At 35.4% G+C, this 26,773-nt stretch overlaps 1 protein-coding gene across 4 annotated transcripts in view; it reads right to left on the bottom strand.

The window, feature by feature from the left end:
* The window catches only part of RIF1 (replication timing regulatory factor 1), a 71,578-nt gene that overhangs the window by 33,460 nt on the left and 11,345 nt on the right, over nt 1-26,773 (bottom strand). For 3 of the 4 annotated variants that reach the window (XR_003970827.2, XM_030325237.2, XM_030325240.2), the window contains exons 9-20: nt 24,701-24,839; nt 22,063-22,214; nt 20,559-20,676; nt 19,516-19,689; nt 19,191-19,301; nt 18,460-18,522; nt 18,094-18,194; nt 10,358-10,444; nt 9,644-9,717; nt 9,014-9,194; nt 7,594-7,701; nt 7,087-7,236 (exon numbers count right to left, since the gene is read on the bottom strand). Coding sequence is in view for 3 of the 4 variants with exons in the window: in XM_030325237.2 (XP_030181097.1) it covers nt 7,087-7,236; nt 7,594-7,701; nt 9,014-9,194; nt 9,644-9,717; nt 10,358-10,444; nt 18,094-18,194; nt 18,460-18,522; nt 19,191-19,301; nt 19,516-19,689; nt 20,559-20,676; nt 22,063-22,214; nt 24,701-24,839 (1,458 nt within the window). In the remaining variant the exon portion in view is untranslated. The remainder of the gene's footprint in view (nt 1-7,086; nt 7,237-7,593; nt 7,702-9,013; nt 9,195-9,643; nt 9,718-10,357; nt 10,445-18,093; nt 18,195-18,459; nt 18,523-19,190; nt 19,302-19,515; nt 19,690-20,558; nt 20,677-22,062; nt 22,215-24,700; nt 24,840-26,773) is intronic. The other variant, XM_030325239.2, reaches the window with a different exon arrangement.

Genomic DNA, 26,773 nt, shown 5'->3' with positions numbered 1-26,773 from the left:
AGAGAACTTAACACCCACTTACATCAATGGATAGATTATCCAAACAGAGAATCAAGAAGGAAATACTCTTGAATAGTACCATGGAACAGATGGATCTAATAGAAATATTCAGAACATTCCAATCTAAAACAGCATAACACACATTCTCTTCCAGTGAACGTGGAACCTTCTCCAGAATGAACCACTTTAGGCCACAAAACAACTCTCAACAAATTCAAAAATCAAACTCATACAACCCATCTTTTCCAACCACAACCTTATGAAATGAGAACTCAAGAAAACACAAATACAGAAAGGTTAAATAACATGCCACTGAACAATGAATGGATCAACCAACAAATCATGAAAACAAATGAAAATGATGGTTCAAAACCTGTGAGATGCAGCAACAGTGTTTCTAAGAGGGAAGTTTATAGCATTACAGGCCTACTGCAGGATGCAAGAAAAAAATATCAAATAAACAATCTGATCTTACATCTACAGGAGCAGGAAAAAGAACAAACAGAACCCAAAATTGTAGAAGGAAGGACAAATGAATTAGAAACTAAAAAAAGCAATAGAACAGATCAATGAACCAGAGCTGCTTCTTTGAAAAATCCAACAAAACTGCTAAACCTTTAGCCAGACTTATCAACAAAAAAAGAGGACTCAAACAAAATCAGAAAGAGAAACAGAGCCAGAAAAGCATGAGACTCTAGACCTTAAGGTTGTGTGTTTGAGCCTCACTTAGGGTGTAAAGATTACTTAAAAATAAATCTTTGGAAAAAAAAAAAAAAAAGGAGGAATAATAACTGACACCACAGAAATAAAAAGTATTATAGAAGAATATTATGAAAAGTATATGCCAACAAATTAAACATCCTAGAAAATATAGATAAATTCCTACAAATGCATTAGGAAGAAATAGAAAATTTGAATAGACCAACTACCAGCAATGAAATTGATTCAGTAACCAAAAAACTCCCAACAAACAGAAGTCCAGGATCAGATGGCTTCACAGGTTAATTCTACCCAACATTTCAAGAAAAGTTAATAACTGTTCTCAAAATATTCCAAAAAATAGAAGAGGAAGGAAAGCTTCTAATTCATTCTATGAGCGCTATTACCCAGATACTAAAACCAGATAAAGATACTACAAAAAAGAGAACTACAGTCCAGTATCTCTGATGAACAAAGGCAAAAATCCTCAACAAAATATTACTAAATGGAATTCAAAAATACATTAAAGAATAATTCACCATGATCAAGTGGGATTTATTCCTGAGATGCAGTGGCGGTTTAATATTCACAAATCAACATGATATATCACAAGAGGAAGGATAAGAACCACATGATCACTTCAATAGATGCAGGAAAAGCATCTGACAAGTAGAACACCCATTCATGACAAAAACCCTCAACAAAGTAGGTTTAGAGAAAACATACCTCAACATAACAAAGGCCATATCTGAAGAACCCAGTGTACATCATACTCAATGGTGAAAACTGAGAGTTTTCCCCCTATTGTCAGGAATAAGACAAAGATATCCACTCCCACCACCTTCACTCAACATAGTACTGTAAGTCCTAGCTACAGCAATCAAAGAAGAAAAAGAAATAAAGGGCACCCGAACTGGTAAGGAAGAAGTAAAACTATCTGCAGATGACATAATAGTATACCTAGAAAAAAACCTTTAAAAAATGCCACCAAAAAACTGCTAGAGTTGATAAATGAATTCAGTAAGGTCGCAGGATACAAACTTAGTATACAGAAATCCATTGCATTTCTATATACTAAAGAAAACAGCACAAAGAGAAATTAAGGAAACAATCGCATTTACAATTGCACAAAAATAATAAAATACCTAGGAATAAACATCACCAAGGAGATGAAAGACCTGTAACCTAAAATATATAAAACACTGATGAAAGAAATTGAAGTTGACACAAATGGAATCATATTCCATGCACACAGACAGGGAAAAAAATATTGTTAAAATGTCCATACTATCCAAAGCAACTGACAGATTTAATGCAATCCTTATAAAAATCCCATTGGGGGACCCGGGGGGCTCAGTTGGTTGAGCTTCTGACTTTGGCTCAGGTCATGATCTCACAGCTGACGAGTATGAGCCCCACACTGGACTCTGTGCTGACAGCTCAGACCCTGGAGCCAGCTTCAGATTCTGTGTCTCCCTCTCTCTCTGCCCCTTCCATGCTCATGCTCTGTCTCTGTCTCAAAAATAAATAAATATTAAAAAAAAAAATTAAATCCCTTAAAAAAAAAATCCCAACAGCATTTTAAATCCTAGAATTTGTATAGAAACACAAAGACTCCAAATGGCCAAAGAAATCTTGAAGACTACTAAAGCTCTCACAATCCCCAGTATCAAGATATACTACCAAAGCTATAGTAATCAAAACAGTACAGCACTGGCACAAAAACAGACACATAGATCAATTGAACAGGACAGAAAGCCCATGAAAAACTCATGACTATATAGCCAATCTTTGACAAAAGAGGCAAAAAAAACTACGCAATGAGAAAAAGATGGTCTCTTCAACAAACGATGTTGGGAAAACTAGACAGTTATATGCAAAGGAATAAAAGTAGACCACTTTCTTACACCAGACAAAAAAAGAAACCCAAAATGGATTAAGGGCCTAAATGTAACACATGAAATCATAAAAATCCTAGAAGAGAGCACACACAGTAATTATCTCTGACATTGGCCATAGCAACATTTTTCTAGCTATGTCTCCTTAGGCAAGGGAAAAAGAAGCAAAAATAAATGACTGAGTCTACATCACAATAAAAAGTTTTGCAAAGTAAACTATCAGTAAAACTAAAAGGCGACCTATGGAATGGGAGAAAATATTTGCAAATGACACATCTCATAAAAAGGGCAGTATCCAAGTAACGAACTTCTACAACCCAACATCAAAAACAACAAATAATCCACGGCGCCTGGGTGGCTCAGTCAATTGAGTGTCCGACTTCGGCTCAGGTCATGATCTCGAAGTTCATGAGTTCAAGCCCCACATCGGGCTCTGTGCTGATAGCTCGGTGCCTGGAGCCTGCTTCGGATTCTGTGTCTCCCTCTGTCCCTGCCCATCCCTCTCTCACAGTGTCTCTCTCTTAAAAATAAACATTAAAAAATTTTTTAAAAAACCAAAGAATAATCCAATTAAAAATGGCAAGAAGATATGAACAGGCATTTCTTCCAAGAAGACATACACATGGCCAAACACACACATGAAAAGATGCTCAACAGCACAAGTCAGGAAAATGCAAATCAAAACCACATGAGACACCACCTCACATCTGTCAGAATGACTAAAATCAAAAACAAGAAACAAGTGTTGACTATAAAGGTGGAGAAAAAGGAACCTTCATGCACTGTTGGTGGGAGTACAAACTGGTGCAGCATGTATGGAGATTCCTCAAAAAATTAAAATAGAATTACCATATGATCCTCCACCATAAGTATTTACCCGAAGAATACAAAAATGTTAATCTGAAAGACATATGCACTCCTAGGTTTACTGCAGCATTACCTACAATAGCCAAATTATGGAAGCACCTCAACTGTCCATCAGTTGATGAATGGATAAAGATGCAGTGTATATATACAATCGACTATTTCTCAGCAAAAAAAAAAAAAAAAAAAAAAAGAAATCTTGCCATTTTCAACAAGGTGGATGGATCTAAAGGGCATAATGCTAAATGAAGTAAGTCAAGGAAAAACAAGTATGTCATTTCACTCATATGTGGAATTTTAGACAAAAGAATCAACAGCAGGGACGCCTGGTTGGCTCAGTCGATTAAGCATCTGACTTTGATTCAGGTCATGATCTCACAGTTCATGGGTTCAAGCCCCGTGTCAGGCTCTAGGCTGACAGTGAAGGGCCTGCTTGGGATTCTCTCTCTGCCCCTCCCTGACATGTACTTTCTCTCTCCCTCAAAATAAACTTAAAAATAGTAACAGTAACAACAGCAGAGAGGCAAACCAAAAAACGGACTCTTAGCTACAGAGAAGAAACTGATGGTTACCAGAGGGCAGCGGCGATGGGTAAAATAGATGAAAAGGATTAAGAGTACTTATGATGAGCACTGTGTAATGTACAGAATCACTGAATCACTGTATTTTACACCTGAAACAGTAACTTAACACTGTACGTTAACTATACTTGAACCAAAATAAAAATTAAAGAAAAAATTAATATCCTATAATCATTAAGAGCAGTATTAAGAGTAGCCTTAGATGCATATATTGGAAAAGATGAAAAAGTGACACCTTTAGATGTAAGCTAAAAATTTACCCAGAAAATGGAAACAAAAACATTCGGTGTAATATAGTAATGACACTGAAAATTTAAAAGTTAGAAACCCATCTTTTCAAAGTTTTTAATGTACTTTCAACATTTTTAGAATTTTTAAAACTTGAGAATAATTTACATACAATGTTAGTATCAAGTATAACATTCTTCTCCACAATACTGGGATAATTCTGATTATTGTATTTTTATACAATAGAATTTATCAGTGACTTCAAAAATGGTGTTAATCGGGGTGCCTGGGTGACTTAGTCGGTTAAGCTTCTGACTTCAGCTCAGGTCATGATCTCGCGGTTTGAGCCCCGCATCAGGCTCTGTGCTGACAGCTCAGAGCCTGAAGCCTGCTTCACATTCTGTGTCTCCCTCTCTCTCTCTGCCCCTCTCCTCCTCACACTGTCTCTTTCTAAAGTAAATAAAACATTAAAAAAAATTTTTTTCAATGGTGATAATCAACGAACAATACAACTACAGATGACGTTCTTACACTAGACAAAAATTAGACAATGAGGAATTTCCATCTCACTAACAGAGATACAGGCAAAAATCTTAAAACACTATATATATGCAATGTTTGAAAAGAATTTCACTGTGACTAAGGGTATCCGAAGAAAAAAAGACTGGTTTGATATAAAGAAATGCACATCAGCAACAGCTTTTATAAATACTACAGAAACAATCACGTTATGGGTATTTGTGTGGCAGGTAGGAATAGATGGACCTTTGTAATGGCTGAAAGCCAGCTTTAAAAAAAAAAAAAAAAAACAAGATAGGTTAACCTTAGAAGAGCTAAATATATGAACACAATTATTCTTAGATGGAAAGATTCAACATAATAAAGAGTACTTCTCAAATTTCTCTATGAATTCAATGTAACCAACCAATGCCAAAAAAAATCTGAAGAGTATTTCATAAAACTTAACAGATTCTAAACTTATTTCAGAAGAGAACAAAGATGAAAGTGTAACCAAGACAGTATTTAAAAGATGAAAAGTATGGGCTGACATTCTCCCTAACAGTTATAAAATCATTCAACAAATTCACTATGTGCCATTTACCCAAAGGACACAAAAATGCTGATTCGAAGGGCATAAGCACCCCAATGTTTACAGCAGTACTATCAACAATAGCTAAAGTATAGAAACAGCCGAAATGTCCGTTGACTGATGAATGGATACACAAGGTGTAATATATATAATAGAATATTATTCAGCAACCAAGAAGAATGAAATCTTGCTCTCTGCAACAACATGGATGGAACTGGAGTGTATTACGCTAAGAGAAATAAGTCAGAGAAAGACAAATACCATATGATTTCATCCACATGTGGAATTTAAGAAACAAAACAGATGAATATAGGGAAAGGGAAGAAATATACAATAAAAACAGAAAGGGAGACAAACCATAAGAGACTCTTAAGGACACAGAACTGAGGGTTGCTGGTGAGGTTTGGGGGGGGGGGGCGGGAATGAGCAAAATGGGTGATGGGCATTAAGGAGGGCACTAGCTGGGATGAACACTGGGTGTTATACGTAAGTGGTGAATCACTAAATTCTATTCCTGAAATCACTATTGTACTATACGTTAACTTGGATTTAAAAAAAACATTCACTATGTGCCAGATAAATGCCAGGGATACATATGAAGACAGAATGTACTTCATGGAGTGTTAAGTAACATAATCAAGTACACAAATGCTTCTGACAGAAGTGCCAAAAAGGAAATAACAAGGTGCTACCATAGATATTGGCAAACTTAATTAGGAAAGACCCCTTGGAGAATGAAGTATCAGCCTCACGGGCAGTTGTAAGTAGTTTGGATTTTTACCTTAAGTGCTACAGAAGTTTTTTTCAGTGATAAGATGACATTTTTAAAGTCATCCTGACAAATTCTATCGTATCAAAATTGTACCAATATTTTTAAAAAGATACTGTAAGGGCAATAAAAAATCTGAAAGATGAATTTCTAGCTCTTGTACCTCTTTTTTTTTTTTTATAAGTTTATTTTTATTTATTTTGAGGACAAGCAAGAGAGTGGGAGAGGGGAGAGAGAGAGGATAGAATCCCAAGCAGGCTTTACAATGTCAGTGCAGAGCCTGATGCAGGGCTCGAACTTACCAATCATGAGAGCAGAACCCAAGAGTCAGATACTTAATTAACTGAGCCACCCAGGTGCCCCAGTATCTCTACTTTTCTTAACAGTGATAACCACTATCAAATGATAGAAGTCCATATTTCCAGATGAAAAAAGCATGCTTCAGAGTTATATAACAGAATTCAAGTGGCAAGAACACAGTACTCATGTACATAGGTATCAATATGTAAATTATTTGTGTGAATACAAAAAAGAAGTCTACTCTAGTGATATAAATCAATTGAAAGCATTTGCCTCTTTTATTAAATAAAGGAAAGGTACAAAAACAGTCCTCTGCCGTTAAGTCTACAAACTTCTAAAGGATTGCCTTTGAAGATCTAACAAATATGAGAAAAGCTGGCTCCAGGACAAGGTCCTTGTGTTGTTAATCTAGAATGACACAAGCAATGCCTGTGTAGGAAAGGTACTAAAAGTGCCTCCATGTTACTGGTCCTGAAACATGGACTTTAGAGTCTTGTAGACCAAAGACACAAAACTGTTTTGCAATGCTGTTACTTGTTTATGTATTAGTCCCTTATCAACTAAAAGCATTAATAAATGATAGTTCACACATGTCATCTCAGTTTATTTGGAAAGTATTCTTTAAATACAACCAAGGTCAGTATGGGATAAACTCACTGAAAAGCCTGCATCTTCTAAACTGGACACGATCTTGGAAGAAAGTTCCTCACAGCACAAATTCTCTTCTGCAGTTGCCACCAAAGCAGCACAGCGGGCAAATGCTCTATATAATTCTGACCAAGTTCTAAGTAAGGTCTTCATGGTAGCCTAAAATTAACAGTAAGAAAGAAAATTTTAAAATGTCTATCTGCATATAAAACACCTAAGAGACTATACCTTAAAAAGCCACTGTAACATTTAAGGTGTCATAGAAGACATCAGTGTACAGTATTTAAGTCCGCCACCCCTCCAGAATTCTATTTGAAGAACTGTAATAATGCCACAATTATCAGAGGTCAAGAGAAATTTCTTTCTTCCTTCACCATTTTCCTTTACCCTAAGCTAATTAAGTCATAAGGAAATCTCATTTCAGGAAAAATTACTGTAGGAATTCATTATAAAGGGTGAATTAACATTTTCAGAAAATTGTAAATTCTTCATGTAAAAAATGTGACATTGCCTTACCACTGGAAATTTCTGTACTGAAAATATATGGTTTATTGGTAAAGTCAATGCACCATATATGGCACTAAAGTTATGTTCTAAGGCATCACCTTGATTCACTTCATTGGTCTGAAACAAGAAAAATAATGAAGAAATTAGACAAATTACCATCTATTTCTAGTCTATGTAGTACCATCTTATTATCTATAGTAAGAATATGTCCCCCAGTATTGAGTTGTTCAAGAGGTAGTGCACTCCTAAGTCCTCTAATTGCAAATATGACCTCATTTGGAAATAAGTACTTTGCAGATGTAATCAAGTTAAAATGAATGAATGTTGGATTAGGGTGTGTCCTGATCCAATCATTAGTATTTTATAAGAGAAAAGGAATTTGGATAGACAAAAAAGACACAGGTAAGAATGCCATGTGAAGATGGAGGGAGAGATTAGAGTGATGGGTCTACAACTCTAGGAACAATCAAGAACTGCCAGCAACCAAAGGTAGCTAACTGAGAAGAATAGAACAATTCTCCCACAGGGCTCCAGAAAAAACCAAGCCTGCCAACACACTGATTTTGGATTTCTGGGCTCCAGAGTTATAAGACTAAATCCCTGTTGTTTTAAGCCATCAGCTTAAAGTAATGTGTTACAGCAACCCTGAGAAACAATGCACGGTGTTTAAGTCCTTAAAAAAAATCCCAGAAGTCAGTCCAAAATTTTCTACTATACATAGAAGGTAGGATTCAAGCAAGAACTTGAATTGCTATCCTTCAAATAATAGAAAACTATTTAGGAATATAAACTTTTTTCTTCCAGAAGAATGTTAAATGATGTGAATTGAGAAGTAAAAATAATGGCTATTATATTATCACTTAATGAATTTTGAGTCTTCAGTTTATTTCAGAATCACAGCAGAGTATTTCCCAGAACATACTTCCATTTAAAGACTGACAAAGCAGCTGATGAACCATTTATTAGTAGTGACAAAACTTGAGCTCCTTACCCCTGCCAATAATGTAACTTTTTAAAGTATTTAAATGATAAGGGTTAGTCAACTCTCAGCAGATTACTGGTTCAGGGACTAGTATATGGCTTTGCCACAATCACCAACATGGCTTGCCCATGGAAATCTTAATATACAGTCTAGTCAAGAAGAACATTACTCTTCCATAATAGTACAAATAATGAAATAAATTGAAATATAAATATGAAAAGTTGTATGTAACAGACCTGAACCTTCTGGTTTTATAATCACTACTGGAAACAATGGAGCTGATTAGTCCCCATTAAGTTATACCTCCTCAAAAAAGGAGAAATGCAATGAAAAGAAATCAACTAATATAAAGAATAGGAAATTAATCCCACAGGAGAAAATTTTTAACATCTTCTATTCAAATTCAAACTTAAGTTTTATGGGAAATATGTAGCACTTATGTCATACCTGATTAATCAATTCAGTTAGTGGGGTGACTATAATACTCCACATTCTCCAGAGATGCTCCTTGTTTTCCAACAGCTTTGCATTTTGATTAATAACATTTAAAACAGAGTCACTGAAAGCTAGTGGTGAAGTTGGTCCAGAAAGGACACAGCCTACAAGTGTTTCCAGATTGAGAAAAAACCTGAAGAAAAAATTTTGAGCCATGCATTAACCAGAGTGCATTTTGCCAAAATACATTAGTTACACCACACTACTAAGATTCCAAAAGTAACTTCCAAGGAAACAAGAAATGATAAATCCCAAGTTTTATTTTGATATTTTTAATTTTAAAAAATGATATAGTATATAATTCAAGACTCTCATTCATCAAACAGCCACCTTTCCAAGTTTATAAAAAGGCTAGTTTCAGGGGGCGCCTGGGTGGCTCAGTAGGTTGAATGTCCTACTTCAGCTCAGGTCCTCTCCTCACAGTTCGTGGGTTTGAGCCCCACATCGAGCTCTGTGCTGACAGCTCAGAGCCTGGAACCTACTTCAGATTCTGTGCTCTCTCTCTGCCCCTCCCCTGCTCATGCTCTGTCTCTGTCTCTCAAAAAATAAAACATAAAAAAGCCTAGTTTCAGTTTAAATTACCTTTCATCTTCTACACCATATTCCAGGAGATTATTGTTGAAAATTAACTGAATTAAGAACAAAGCAGGAGTCCCCTGAAGAAAGACAGGAGATTGCAGTCAATCTTCTTGTTATAAGGAGTATAATCTTGTTACATGTTTCCTACAATTATGTTAAATAGGATCCTTTTAAGCTACAAATAATTTAACTTTACCTATTACTTAGGATATGACACAATGTCAGCAAATATATTTCTGTAAGCCACACACAAAAATCAAGCTCTTTATATTTCAATGACAGCTATTCCATCTACATGAGCAATTGAGGAATGGAATATTCCAGACATAAAAAGAACATTAAGTTAAAACGTCCTGGACTAACAAATACCTACATCTTGTAGTTATGTTTATTTCACCATAATCAAGCAACTGTTACTATGCTTCCAAATTTTTAAACAGTAACCACCACTATTACTATGTATAATAGAAAACTTTCCTTCTAGAACTTTTTATGTAATTCAGAAAAACAGTTCCATTAATAGTGCCATGTTTCTTTACATTAACTTATTACTGTTACCAGTTTTTCCCTTTAACATAATCAGCATTCCAAATCTAATTCTCTCAAAATTTCACAATTTATGTTTCACTACGTTAAGGAAAACAACAACTGTCATGGAACTTTTTTTTTTTTTTTTTTGGCTAATTTTAACCATATCATTACATTTAAGATACTTGCATTAAGAATATCCATATTAGCAACCTGATATGCTGGTGAACCTAATACTTTCTGGGGCAGTCCTTTAATTGTAATTTCCATGAGGACCTAAGAAAGATAAAAAGTTTTGCTGTAAATTAGCCATAAAACTACTTTACTTAGTAAAAATCTAGTAGCGTTAGCTATATTCTATATTTTCAACAATTTATGGTTAAGTAATGCTCATTCATTAATGTAAATACATTCCCAGTTTAAGTTTCAAATACAATGTTTATACGTTAATGTGAATATGTTATTTTTAAAAGTTCAAATACAGAAATACAAAAAAATAAAACAATAAAGTCTTTTATCTCCAGTGAAAAATCAATGCTATCAATTTGGAGTTTATGTTCAGGACCTTCTAAATTTCCATGTATTTTAGTACACAGAGAAACATAACTTCCCGGGCTAGCTGTCACATATAAAAATACATAATTATTTTTCTTATACCATTAATGATATTACACTGTGAGATACTCTGGAACTGACCTTCATCTAATTATGTTATGGAGTTTTCACATCAATATACATAGACATTTTTTAAGTTTACTTATTCTTTTACGTAACCACTATGCTCAATGTGGGGATCAAACTCATGACCCTGATACCAACAGTTGTACGCTCTTCTGTGGCATCTGGGTGGCTCAGTTGTTAAGCGTCTGACTCTTGATTTCGACTCAGGTCATGATCTCACAGTTGAGCTTAGTCCTGTATCAGACTCCATGAGACAGTGCAGAACATGCTTGGGATTCTCACTCTCCCTCTCTCCCTGCCCCTCCCCCACTCACTCGCTTGCAGGCTGTAACAGACTTAAAGAAAAAAGAGTTGTATGATCTTCTAAGTCATCCAGATGCCCCCTATGTAGACATTCGTAACTACTATAGGAACATGCATAGTTTATTCAAACATTTTTCTATTAATGGCCCTTGAGGGTATTTTTTTCATACCACAAAAAGATATTCTGCAATGAATTATGTACTCACTAGTGCCAAAAGCAAGTATTTCAAAAGACTACTAACTAGAAGCTGGGTCTAAAGACACACTCTTGCACTCCCTACCAAAATAACACCAGCATTCTTCACAAAGCTAAAGCAAACAATCCTAAAATCTGTATGGAGCCACAGAAGACCCCAATTAGCCAAAACAATCCTGAAAAAAATCAAAGCTGGAGGCATTGCAATCCCAGACTTCAAGATGTATTACAAAGCTGGTATCAACAACACAATATGGTACCAGCACAAAAACAGACACAGATCAATCGAACAAAATATAGAATCCAGAAATGGATCCACAAATGTATGGCAACTAATCTGACAAAGCAGGAAAGAATACCCAATGCTACTGGAGTCAAAAGAAAGCTGAAATAGCCATGCTTATATCAGACAAACTAGATTTTAAACTAAAGGCTATAACAGGAGATGAGGAAGGGCATTATAGCATAATTACGGGGTCTACCCATCAAGAAGAGCTAATAATTATGAATGTCTATGCACCAATTCGGGGGCACCCAAACATATAAAACAATCACAACATAAGCAATCTTACTTGTAAGAATGTGGTAATTGCAGGGGATTTTAAAACTCCAGTTACAGCAATGGACTCACCATCCAGACAGAAAAATCAAAGAAACAATGGCCCTGAATGATACAGAACCAGATGTATTCTGGTTCTATATTGTAGTTTGACAGATATATTCACAACTTTCATCCTAAAGCAGCAGAATACACATTCTTCTCAAATGCACATGGAACATTCTCCAATAGATTACATACTGGTTCACAAAAACAGCCCTCAATCAATATAAGAGAACTGAGATCATACCATGCACATTTTCAGGTCACAATGCTCTGAAACTTGATATCAACCACAGAAAAATCAACCTCCAAATGCATGGAGATTAAAGAACATGGTACCAAAGAATGAATGGGTCAACCAGGCAATTAAAGAAGAAATTTAAAAATATATGGAAACAAATGAAATTGAAAACATGACAGCCCAAACTGGGATAAAGCAAAGGCAGTCTTAAGAGGAAAATATGTTGCAATCCAGGCCTATCTCATTAAACAAGAAAAATCCCAAAAACAAAATCTAACAGCACACTTAAAGGAAGCTGAAGCAGAACAACAAAGAAACCCCAAGGCCAGCAGAGGAGAAATAATAAAGACCAGAGCAGAAATAAACACAGAATCAAAAAACAAAAAAAAACAAAAAAAAAAAACGAAACAAAACAAACATAGAACAGAACAATGAAACTAAGAGCTAACTGGTTTTTTGAAAAAAACAAAATTGATAAACCCCTAGCCAGACTTCTCAAAAAGAGAGGCCCCAAGCAGATAAAATCACAAATGAAAATGGATTTACCACAACCAATCCCTCAGAAATACAAGCAATTATCAGAGAACATTATGAAAAATTATATGCCAACAAACTGGACAACCTGGAAGAAATGAACAAATTCCTAAATACCCACACACTACCAAAACTCAAATGGGAAGAAACAGAAAATTTGAATAGACCCCCATTAACTAGTGAAGAAAATGAATCATTTATCAAAAATCTCCCAACAAATAAAAGTCCTGGCCCAGACGGCTTCCTAGGGGAACTGTACCAGACATTTAAAGCAGAGTTAATACCTATCCTTCTCAGGGGACCTGGGTGGCTCCGTCGGTTAAGCGTCCGACTTCGGCTCAGGTAATGATCTCACGGTTCATGAGTTCGAGCCCCCCATCTGGCTCTGTGCTGACAGTTCAGAGCCTGGAGCCTGCTTCAGATTCTGTATCTCCCTCTCTCTTTGCCCCTCCCCCCCTCCCCCGCTCGTACTCTGTCTCTCTCAAAAATAAATAAAACGTTAAAAAAAAATAAAAAATAAATAAAATAAAAAAAAAAAGAAAATACCTATCTTCAAGCTGTTCGAATAGTAGTAACGGAAAGAAATTTTTGGGACTCATTCTATGAAGCCAGCATTACCATGATTCCCAAACCAGACAGAGACCCCACAAAAAAGCAGAATTACAGGCCAATATCCCTGATAAACATGGATGCAAAAATTCTCAACCAGATACTATCAAATCGAATTCAACAGCATATAAAAAGAATTATTCACCATGATCAAGTGGGATTCATTCCTGAGTTGCAGGGCTGGTTCAACATTCACAACTCAATCTATGTAATACATCACATTAGTAAAAGAAAGGATAAGAACCATATGATCCTGTAAACAGATGCAGAAAAAGCATCTGACAAAATACAGGATCCTTTCTTAATAAAAACCCTCAAAGTCAGGATAGAAGGAACATACCTATCATCATAAAAGCCATGTGAAAAGCCCACTAACATCATCCTCAATGGAGAAAAACTGAGAGCTTTCCCCCTGAGATCGGGAACATGACATGGATGTCCCTCTCACCACTGTGGCTTAACATAGGTTCAAAGTCCTAGCATTAGCAATCAGACAACAAAATGAAATAAAAGGCATAAAAATTGGCAAAGAAGTCAAACTTTCACTTTTCGCAGATGACAGGATACTCTCTACGTGGAAAACCCCAAAGACTCCACCAAAAGGCTGCTAGAACTGATACCTGAATTCAGCAAAGTAGCAGGGTACAAAAACCAATGCACACAAATCAGTTGCATTTCTATACACCAATAAAGAAGCAACAGAAAGAGAAATCAACGAATTGATCCCATTTACAATTGCACCAAGAACCATAAAATACATTTTACAAAGATGTAAAAGATCTGTATGCTGGAAACTATAGAAAACTTACGAAGGAAATTAAAGACACAAAAAAATGTAAAACCATTTCGTGCTCATGGATTGGAAGAATAAATATTGTTAAAATGTCAATACTACCCCAACAATCTACACATTCATTCTTCTCAAAGCTAGAACAATTCTAAAATTTGTATGGAGCCACAAAAGACCCCGAATAGCCCAAGTAACACTGAAGAAGAAAACCAAAGTGGGAGGCATCACAATCCCAGACTTCAGCCTCTACTACAAAGCTGTAATCATCAAGACAGTATGGTATTGGCCCAAAAACAGACATATAGACCAATGGAATAGAATAGAGAACCCGAAATTGGATCCACAAATGGATGGTCAAACAATCTTTGACAAAGCAGGAAAGAGTATCCAATGGAAAAAAGACAGTCTCTAGCAAATGGTGCTGGGAGAACTGGACAGCAACATGCAGAAGAATGAAACTAGACCACTTTCTTACACGATGCACAAAAATAAACTGAAAATGGATGAAAGACCTAAATGTGAGACAGGAAACCATCAAAACCCTACAGAAGAAAACAGGCAACAATCTTTGACCTCAGCCGTAGCCATTTCTTACTCAACATATCTCATCAAAAAGCTGCTGCACTGCAAAGGAAACAACCAACAAAACCAAAAGGCAATGACAGAATGGGATAAAATATTTGCAAATAACATAGTCAGATAAAGGGCTAGTATCCAAAATCTATAAAGAACTTACCAAACTCCCCATCCAAAAAACCAAATAATCCAGTGAAGAAGAAATGGGCAGAAGACATGAATAGACATGGCCAACAGACACATGAAAAGATGTTCAACAATCATCATCAGGGAAATACAAATCAAACCACACTGTGATACCACTTGACACAAGTCAGAGTGGCTAAACCTAACAAGTCAGGAAACAACAGATGCTGGCAAGAATATGGAGAAACAGGAATCCTCTTTCACAGTGGTGGGAATGCAAACTTGTGCAGCCGCTCTGGGAAAGTGTGGAGGGTCCTCAAAAAATTAAAAATAGAACTACCTTACAACCCAGCCATAGCACTACTAGGAATTTATCCAAAGGATACAGCAGTGCTGATTCATAGGGCACATGTATCCCAGTATTTATAGCAGTGCTTTCAACAACAGCCAAAATATGGAAAGAGCCTAAATGTCCATCAATGAATGAATGGATAAAGAAGACGTTTATATATACAATGGAATACTACTTGGCAATGATTAACAATGAAATCATGCCATTTGCAGGAACGTTGATGAAACTGGAAGGTATTATGCTGAATAAAATAACCCAGTCAGAGAAAGACAGATACGTGTTTTCATTCATATGTAGATCCTGAGAAACTTAGAAGACCATGGGAAAAGGGGGGAAAAAAAGAGAGAGAGGGAAGAAGGCAAACCATAAGAGACTCTTACAGAGAACAAAGTGACGGTTGATGAGGGGGTGGGGGAGAGGGGCAAATGGGTGATGGGCACTGAGGAGGGCATTTGTTGGGATGAGCACTGGGTGTTGTTGTATGTAAGCAATGAACCACAGGAATCTATCCCCAAAACCAAGAGCACACTTCACACACTGTATTTTAGCCAATTTGACAATAAATTATATTAAAAAAAAAAAATCCTACAGGAGAAAGGAGGCAAAAAAATCTCTTTGACCTTGGCCGCAACAACTTCTTACTATGGAGGCAAGAGAAACAAAACCAAAAATGAACAAATGGAACCTCATCAAAATAAAAACCTTCTGCAGAGCGAAGAAAACAATCAGCAAAACTAAAAGGCAACCGAGAGAATGGGAGGAGGTATTTATTACAAATGACATCTCAGATAAAAGGTTAGTGTCCAAAACCTATAAAGAACTTATCAAACTCAACACCCAAAAAAATAATCCAGTGAAGAAATGGGCAAAAGACATGAATAGACACTTCTCCAAAGAAGACATTGAGATGGCTAACAGATACATGAAAAAATGCTCAACACTTCACTCATCATCAGGGAAATACAAATTAAAACCACAATGAGATACCACCTCACACCAGTCAGAAGGGCTAAAATAAACAACTCAGGCAACCACAGATTTAGTGAGGATGCGGAAAAAGAGGAATGCAAACTGGTGCAGCCACTCTGGAAAACAGTATGGAAGTTCCTCAAAAAATTAAAAATAGAACTACCCTACAAACCAGCAATTGCACTACTAGGTATTTATCCCAGGGATACAGGAGTGCTGATTCAAAGGGGCACATGCACTCCAATGTTTATAGCAGCACTATCAACAGTAGCCAAATTATGGAAAGAGCCCAAATGTCCATGGATGGATAAAGATGTGCACACACATTTACACACACAATGAAGTATTAAAAGAATGGCACTCAAAAAGAATGAAATCTTGCCATTTGCAACTACATGGATAGAACTGGAGAATATTATGCTAGGCAAAATTAGCCAGTCAGAGAAAGACAAATATACGATTTCACTCATATGAGGACTTTAAGATACAAAACAGATAAACATACGGGAAGAGAAGCAAAAATGATGTAAAAACAAGGATAAGGCAATACATAATGGACTCTTATAGACAACAAACTGAAAGTTGCTGGAGGGGTTGTCAGTGGGGGGGATGGGCTAAATGGGTAGGGGGCATTCGGGAGAACACTTGTTGGGATGAGCACTGGGTGTTATATACATAGAGGATGAATCACTGGAATCTACTCCTGAAATCATTATAGCACTATATGCTAATTTGGATGTAAATAAAACAAACAAGAAACAACAAAAAAAATAAAGACACACCTCTCAAATGTGACAGAGCCTATCAAACTGCCATCCAAAAATATTGTACTGGTATTATCTTGAACGACTTTAACTTCAGTGACATAATGATATAATAGAAAGTTTAGGGCGCTTGGGTGGATGTACGTTAAGCATCTGACTCTCGGTATCAGCGCAAGTCATAATTTCAGGGTTCTAGAGTTCAAGTCCCATTTTTGGGCTCTGTGCTGACAGTGCGGGGCCTGCTTGAGATACTCTCTCTTCCTCTTGCTCTCTGCCCCTCCAGTGTGCACTCTCTCTCCCTCCCTCCCTAACAAATAAACTTAAAAAAAAAAAAGAAAAGGTTATGTTGGTGAATATGTTTTCACATTCTCATTTGAATCAAACACTAATGATAATAATAATAATAATAATAATAATAAATTGTATTTGTGGACTCATTTATTTCATTTCTGGCTCCTCATGCCCTTCACGTATTAATCATAAAACTACTACTACATTCCCTTAAAAAAAGGTAAGGGAGGAGATAAACTTCCCAAGTTCACTCAGCTAATAAATAATTTGGCTGCGATTCAACCTAGTCTGCTCCAGAGCCCTTGCTATTAACCACTATGATCTACTGCCATAGTAGTTATCGCTGTCCCAGTACACAGAGACTCAGACGGAATTTAAGTACAGTCTATTTCATGTGCAGTTTATCTTGGGGAGACTCACTATTATAAAAAAGTATATCCAATTGGTTTTTTCCTTCTCTACTATAGGATAAAAAAGTCTTTAATACCAAAATACTTATCTCAGTTAAGGAGGGTTGATTTAAATTGCACAAGTCCCAAAGATTATTACCAGCTTAAATGTACAAACTAACAATTGATGGAGCTAGGCAATCTTATAAAATTAATGTTTAGCTCAGTTCACAGTTCATGTTCTTAACCCCAATTTTCTCTGTATGGCTCATTCTTATGACAGTGGAATATTTCTGTATTGCCGGTATAGTCATTTACTTTACTGAGGTTTCAGACGACTCTGAAGTCAATGGAATAACATTTATTACAGGGCTAAATTGCTGATAAATACTTGATACAAAATGTCTTCTCAAAACATGGTCTGTGTAAGTAGTATTTTTTCCAATAAAAAATTCAATTTCAGAATATGATTTTTAAATTCCAGCATGAATTATCTTACTTACCAATGTTTTTGATACAGGAAATACTTCTGACTTTACTATGCTTTCTAACGATTTTAGTAAGAGGGTCAAAACTTCAGAACCTGGTCTCTCTTTTTTGTTACCTATCAAAAAGGAAAAGGAAGAATGTGGTTCTAAACATGCAAGTATTTTTAGGGGTGAAAATACAGTATTTTTAGGAATAAAAACATATACTTAGCTAAGAAAGACTAATTTTTAAAGTAAATCAATAAATTGCCTTGTTTAAAAGAAAATTAAAGTCTGGAAGCTACATGCTTCAAAAATTGACTCTAAAATAATTTTATTTATAAAAGCCAAACAATTCACTGAGTTCTATAAAAATTATTTGATCAGTATTATAGTAGTTACCTGATTCAATGATTGATTTCATCAAGCTAATTAGTTCCTTCCAAATAGCATTGACAACTGCCTCTGCCAAACAAAACAAAACAAACTTTAGAAATGAAGCAGACAGTACTATAAAGGCTCACCCTTTTACCTTTATGCTAAAGAAGCTGAGCAATTCTTAGTCTAAAACAGAATTCTTATAATATTCAGCCTTGTAGTCAGTTTATGAAACACTATCACACACTGTTTAAAGAAATGTTTTTTCAAACTGTAACACATTAACACTGGGTCATGGAACTTAAGGATAATTATTTTCTTTTCTCCTTTCTAGTACCTGTATTTTCTTTATTGAACACCTTTTGCTGCTGACAGAAGGAGAAAAATAAAGATTCAAAAGGACACCTGAAAACCAGCCAGTTAAATAGCTAACGATTTCATTTTTGAAATTTCTTCACAATATCTGACAGGCTATGTAACATAGGAGTTTTGAGTGTGGATGCTGGAGCCACAGAGCCCAGGTCTGAATCACAGCTCCACCACTTACTATGTGACTGTGCACAAGTTATTTACTTCTATGTACAACGCAATTTCCTCATCTAAAAAAACAAAGGTTACTCTAAGCATTAAATGATTTATATGTAAAGGTCCTGCAGCATAATCTGGGCAAAAGATGGCAATATGTAAATATTTCCTATTTTACTTTTTTAAACACAGGTTTAAACAAACAAAAAAATCTTCTCTTAAGTATTTACCAGAAGCATCTTTTCCAACCGCAACAAAGCTATCATGAACAGCAGTGATAAGCGTACTTGCATGTTTGGAAAAAAAAGAAGAGCTGCTGATTAATGGATGTTCGAGTGGCTCTAAAAACGAAAAAAAAAGACAATTATGCCGATCCAAAGCTTTATGAAATAAATGTATCAATATAAAATTTTAGGTGGTCCGACATGTGTTTTCTATTAAAAAGATTTATGCTTATATCATACAGAATTACAGAATATTTTGGCTGTGGGGGAAAAAAGCATGTCTTCTCACCCCAATGTACAATGATCTGAACGGTTTTTAAAAAGTAAATACCTAAGCTCAGTACAAGTTTGTTTTGCTTAGCAAAACTCAAGACTTCTGGACCCAACAAAAAATGAAGCAGCATTTCAAGTCCCAAAAGTTGAATAGAGGGGATTGTGGCCATTCCACCAAAATTTGAACTTAAGTTCATCCGAGGAGTTACAGGAGTTCCATATGGGGAAGCACCTAAAAAAAAAAAAAAAAAAAAAAGAAAGAAAGAAAAAAGAAAAAAAAAGTTAAGTTACATAAGCTAAATTAGCTAACCAAATGAACATATTTTGTTTACTTCATTTCAGTGAAATATATTTTTAAAAGTAAATACTTTGTTTCTGAAATAAAAGTTGAGTTCTTGTTTAAAACCTGTAAGAGTTCCTAATTAGTAGGTTAAGAACAAGATTACTGTCACTTACCAATTCTAATGTTTTATTACTTATTTTTTGAGAAAGAGAGCATGAGTGGGGAGGGGCAGAGAGAGAGGGAGACACAGAATCTGAAGCAGGCTCCAGGCTGAGCGTCAGAGCCCAACTTGGGGCTTAAACTCACAAACCACAAGATCATGACCTGAGCCGAAGTTAGACGCTTAAATGACTGAGCCACCCAGGTGCCTGTGTCAGATACCACTTAAATTAAGATAATAATACTATGAAATATTAATATGCACACATTTCTAACACTTAAATATAAAAATCTGACTATAATAACAAAATAATATACAGCAAATAATTTTCTCTCAATACTATATATGCTAAGCCACTTTTTAAGAAACATCTATTAAGATCTGTTGTTTTTAATAATAATTCTAAGGTTCTGGTTCTGAAACAAACTCAACAGTCATTTGTAATATATCTCACAGATACAGTAGACAAACGCAGATCTTCAACTACAACAATGCAAGTACAACAGTAACACATAAGGAAAACAAGAGTATAGGATGGATTTTGTGATAAGGGAGCCAAAATTACGAAGTGCTTCATTTTATATGAGTAACACTTAGCAAAGGTTTCATTTCAAGTCCTTTTTAAAAACAGAAAAAGAACGAAGTATGTCTACCTTACCTTTGTGTATAGGAGTCATGGGATTTAAACCGGGAGAAGTAGCTACACGAGATGAACTGCCTTGAGGTAAAGCATTAGAATCGATGCTTATTGTACTCTGAATCAGAGGCACGCACACCTATTGGGGTTAAAAACAAAAAGAAAGGGAAACTATCTCTAAACTACCTAATTATCCATAATTTTTTTAAAGTCTTGCATAATACAGTTAAATTTAAGAAGCAATCTAAATTCTTTTGATATGCTGAATCCTACTGGCTGTTTGGATGCACTGCCTAAATACTAAAATTGGAAAAGTAAACATTTTTATTACAACTATATTTGCCATGTGTAATACCTGTAAGTTTCGTTACTAAATTCCAAATGGGAAATTATATCTGTAAATAATGCCTGAGTTTTAATGCTATTGGTAGAGACTCATTTTAAGCTTTTAAAAAATTCACCCTAAGAAAATATAAACTAAGACAACCTCAAGCTCATTTTCTAAGATCATTCCAGTACCAATCAAATCTAGCCAATGCATAACTTCAACCAATGAATGTGTGGGACAACTGGGTAAAATAAGCCTACTAGGACCTCATAATGGTAGAATTTGGAAAAATTATGATCTCAAGTTACATATTACCATTAATGCCCAATTCTAATTAATTCATGCTATTAAGTTTAAAATCTTTAATACATTAAAATTTTACAAACTTGCTAAAAATTCCAGTATATTACAAAACCCCAAGAATATACTATACTCACTGCTGTGCAATTGTGTATATAGACAAAAAGACTAAGACTACAGATTTAAAAATAAAATGTACTCCAAAAACCCAGATAAAGAAATGAAAAAGATAAAAGAAATTATCAGAGCTATCCTTTTTTTTACTTATTGTACAAATATTCAGAAACCAAAGATGGGATTCATTGCAAAAATAAAGGAAGTATAAGTAAGATTAAATAAACTTTATGTCTAAATGCCAGCAAGGGCAGTTGGCAAGATGGTGCCAGCAGGGGGGTGGAGAAGCTGCTGCTGGGCCCCAGTGGGTCCACCATAGCGGCTGCCAGCATGACCTGACCAGCAAGGAGGAAGAGGGCCAAAGCCTATGGTCCTCAGATTAGATAGAGGATTTGTTACAATTTTGTAGCCTAGAAAGTTACAAAAAAATAAGAACTGATCCAACTTTTATCAACCAAGTGTAGCACTTGATTTCTATTTCAGTAATGTTGATTTTATTCTCAATTACATTCTAAATGTTATGGAATTTCCTTTCAAAAATCTTTCAAAATGACTTTAGAGTTAGATATTGGAGTGTTTGCTGGTTGAGAAAGCTTTAGAGGCTCCATTTCACACAACTGGAGAATCTTTTGAGGGAAATAAAAAATTCTGTGTTAGGAAGAAAAGATTTTTTATATATTGTGATCTGCTAACACAGCAAATGTAATACTGAAAGAATAGACTGTTAAGAATTTAAGAACACGTTAAAAAAACTCCAATCATTAGAGCCAAAACTTGTATTACCTGTTCAAAATTAGCAGGAAGATGAGGTCCAAGTCTCATTAGTAAATACCACCAGACTTCTAGTTTTGTTAGTGCTAGAGTTTCTGTTCTCACATGGATGGAACTCAAAGGCTGCATTAACAACTTCAGTCTTTTCGCACTGCATAATATTTCTTAAAAGAAAATAAGCACATGGGCAAAAACATGTAAGAAGTTAAGTTTTGTGGTTTTGCTAAAAACTAAATTTTAAAACTAAGTATGTAAGTCTCCTTTTATCATCGCAAGAGAATAGATTAAAAATAATTTTTTTTAGGGGCGTCTGGGTGGCTCAGTCGGTTAAGCGTCCAACTTTGGCTCAGGCCATAGTCTCACAGTTCATGTGCTCGAGCCCCGTGTCGGGTTCTGTGCTGACAGCTCAGAGCCTGGAGCTCACATGTTCCCTCTCTCTCTCAAAAGTAAACATTAAAAAAAATTATTTTGGGAGGCACCTGGTGGCTCAGTCAGTTAAGCATCCCACTCCGGCTCAGGTCATGATCTAATGTTTCTTGACTTTGAGCCCCGCCTCGGGCTCTATATGCTGACAGCTCAGAGCCTGGATCCTGCTTCAGGTTCTGTGTCTCCCTCTCTCTCTCTCTGCCCCTCCCCTGCTTGTGCTTTCTTTCTCAAAAATAAAAAATACTTTATAAAAAAATTTTTTAAACCACCAACTGTTCTTGTTACACGTCAAATTTTCACTTTGACAAACTCCAATACAACTAGACTGTACTTAAGATGGCCATAAACAAATAAATAAATAGAAAAAATAATGTTTATTAGATACTGTGTGTGCGCCAGGGACAATTTTCCCAAGAGACATTTGACAACATAAATGGCATCTCTGGCTGTTAGACCGGAGAGGCAGGAGGTACAGAGAATACTGCTGGCATCTAGAATGCACCCAGGGATACTGCTAAACTTCTTTCAACACATGGGACAGTCCTCCACAACAAACCATCCAGCCTAATATTCCATGTGAGTGTTAACAACTGGGGATACATAAAAAGACCTCTGTGCTCAAGTAAATTATCAAAAAGACTTAATAGGGATTTTGAAACATCTGTCCAGCTGTGTTATTTGATGAAATGGCATTAATATTTCTGACAGTTATTTTGCCATTTAGCTTGCACAATTAACATTTCTATAAAGAAAATAAAGTCAAACCACTGTGCAAACAAATACTCTAATCCTTTTTGAACCCCTACTGTACTTATGAGAAGAGTGCTACAATAATATCCCTACAGCAGAAATTGACAGTTACCATATTTTTAGTTACCTCTTTCACTCAGGACAGTGATGGATACCCAATATTTTATTCCTTTACTCAGTCTCCCATTTAGCCATTCTACCCAATGAGATTTAAAGGGAAGTGTATGTAGAATTTCTGGAAAGCTCTAGCGATAGATGGCTCAGCTGGGAAGAAATTCATTTTTGCTCTTCTGCCTTCTCCCTTTCCTGTAGTCTATAATTAAGGCATACTGAAGATAACAGAAGAGAAAGGCAGGCAGCTGATTCCTTAAGACTTCTTGGATCCATAATACCAGGACCAGACTTTTTAACTCTGGACTTATTTCAAATGAGATAGCGTTTTATTTACCTTCTTTAAGTTATGTCTATTTTATGCTTTAACACTCAACTTTTACACAAGTCCAATAGGTTTAGTCCAGAACGCTAACTTGCATTACCAGTTCATAAACAAAAAGGTAATATTTACAATTTGTGCCTGGCAATGTACTTTTACCAACATTTTCAATAAAATTATAGGTAATAAAAATAATCACTTTATAAAACACACTAAGGAAAAAGGGATTAATGATCTTCACCAGAGAAAAATATAACATGAAATCAACATTACTTAGCAGATCTTATAAACATCCAATATTGTTTATATCTAAGGTAAGTGGGTACTCATACTGATCTACTTTTGGGCTACATACTTTCTCATATTTACAGCTGACCCATCAACAATACAGGTTTGAATTGCATCGGTCCACTTATACAGTTTTTTTTTTTTTTACAGTATAGTAAAGATATTTCCTCTTATGATCTTAACATTTCTTTTTTCTAGCTTACTTTATCCTAAGACCAGAGTTTACAATACATAAACAAAATACAGGTTAATCAACTATTTATGTTATTGGTAAGGCTTCTGGTCAACAGTGGGCTACTTGTAGTTAAATGTGGGGGGAGTCAAAAGTTATATACAGGCTTTCAATTGTGGTGGGGTGTTGGTGCCCCTAACTCTCACACTGTTCAAGGGTCAACTATATATCAAACACCTCCGCCAGGTAACAGGAAGATAAAGTAAATCAAAAGGAGTCAATCCTATACATTAGTAGCAATGACCCACTATTAGGTACTGTTCCAAAGGTCCTGAAAAAGTTCATCAGTCACTGATACTTTTGTTCCATAGCAATCATAATTTTTTAGCTGTAAATTTCAAAAATGCCTATCCTTTTAAATTCTATTTTTAGCTACAAGTTTATTCTCTTAAAATAAAAAAAAAAATATTTAACAGGTTATTTCAATATAAAGCCCAAAAGATCAGAAAAGCTTTGTTCTTTTCATCTTGCTTGAGTGAAATCCATAGAAAAATCAAAAATTTTAAATAAGACTTACTTACCTGGATTCAAAGCAAAATTATCTATTAAACTCTTCCAGGCAATAAATGCTATTTTTTTAATCATGGGTGCTCCACTACGAAATCCTAGTTCTTCCAGTTGTAATAGAGAATTAATGAAACTCCCACTTCGATGCAAGGTCTAAAAATGAAAAATCATTAGAAAGTTATTTACCTGACTAAAACAATATACAGGCACTATTATTAACCTAATTCATTCAGTGTTAGCTATGTAAAGTCTTAAAAACTTAAGTTTAAAATGTACTGATTTTTATACGTACACTCAAAACTCAAGATCACAAAATATAAGGCTCCATAAAGTACATAACGCATAACACAGAACATTTCTGACATTAGAGAAAATGAGGAAGGTTTAAGAAAAATCTCAAATTTTACCAACATAACGGTATCCGTAAGGAAATCAGTAATTAAAAAAAAGTAAGAAATGTTGAACCCTGAAACTAATAAAAATAATTTTTTAAAATATACTCAAAAAGACAAAACGTTAAGGGAAAAATGGACAGATGACAAGTAAATTATGAATAACAAGGAAAAATACATTAAAAATGAAATCGCAATCTCAACCGGCTGTAAATCACATCCAAACTGAACAGAATATAACAAAAAATAACTTGCTTAGAGAATCCATAAGTAAAAGCTAGTAGAGCTAATAAATTCAGCATACAAGATCAACACACAAAAATCACCTGTGTTTCTACACAACAGCAATGAACAATCTGAAAAGGAAATCAGGTATTTCCATTTACAATAGCATCTAAAAGAATTAAAACTTAGAAATAAATCTAACCAAGGAGGTGAAAGACTTGTACACTAAAACCTATCAAGTATTGCCGAAAAACATTTAAAAAGACCTAAATAAATGGAAAACCATCCCATGTTCATGTATAGAAAGATTTTTTAATACCATTAAAATGTCAATTATTACACACGGCAATCTACAGATTCAACACAATACAAAAATAAACTCAAAAGGAATCAAATATAAAAAGTTATGAGAACTAAAACTATAAAAATCCTACAAAAATGCACAGGGAAAAAGATTCATGGCACTGGATTTGGCAACAATTTCATGTCTATGACACCAAAAGCACAGGCAATTAAAGAAAATCTAATTTTTATGGGACTTCAAAACTAAAAACTCCTGGGCACCTGGGTGGCTCCGTCGGTTTAGCATTCAACTCTTGGATTTAGCCTGAGTCATGCATGATCTCACAGTTCATGAGTTCAAGCCCCACATCTTGGGATACCCTCTCTCACTCTCTCTGCCTTTCCCCTTGCTCATTCACTTTCTCTCTCTCTCAAAATAAACTTAAAAACTAAAAACTCCTGTGCACCAAAGGATATTATCAATTGAAAAGATATTTGAAAAAAATATTTGAAAAATACTTGAAAATCCCAGACCTATAAGGGTTAACATCCAAAATAAAGAACTCCTCCTACAACTCAACAACAAAAATGAAACACCCAAATAAAAAGTGGGCAGGGCTGCCTGAGTGGCTCAGTCGGTTAAACATTCAAGTCTGGATTTCAGATCAGGCCATGCATGATCTCACGGTGGGGCTCAAGGATCAAGCCCCACATCGAGCTCTGTGCTGGGCACAGAGGGTGCTGAAGATTCTCTCTCTCTCTGTCTCCCAACAACTCCCCAGTGCTCTTGCTCTCTATAAAAACAAAAACCCACCAGCCACAAAACAACTTATTGAGTTACACTATAACTACTATGGATATCACTTGGATTACCATGAGAAAAACCAAAAGGAAAGCTCTAGAATGTTCAAACTGGTGTGAAAGCTAAGCACTACCATAAACAGCACCATGCTAAAAAAAAAATACAAATAAAAACTACGACTAAGAAAACGTATTAAAGGGAAACACCAAACTTAAGAGTGACTAAAAGATTCACAGGGAATAGTACCTGCTATCTACTGGACACAGTGGGACAGCCCTGAGCTAAAGTACTTTCAAATATGATTAAAACCAGAGAGGGGAAGCAGGAAAATGGGAAGACCCTCTGCCCAAGGTTAATGCCCAGGAAGAAAGAAATTCTAAGTTATT

This window comes from Lynx canadensis, chromosome C1, assembly GCF_007474595.2.
Source record: "Lynx canadensis isolate LIC74 chromosome C1, mLynCan4.pri.v2, whole genome shotgun sequence".
NCBI lineage: Eukaryota > Metazoa > Chordata > Mammalia > Carnivora > Felidae > Lynx > Lynx canadensis.
Note: the sequence above shows the minus strand (reverse complement) of the source record. Positions and strands in the feature narration are given on the sequence as shown.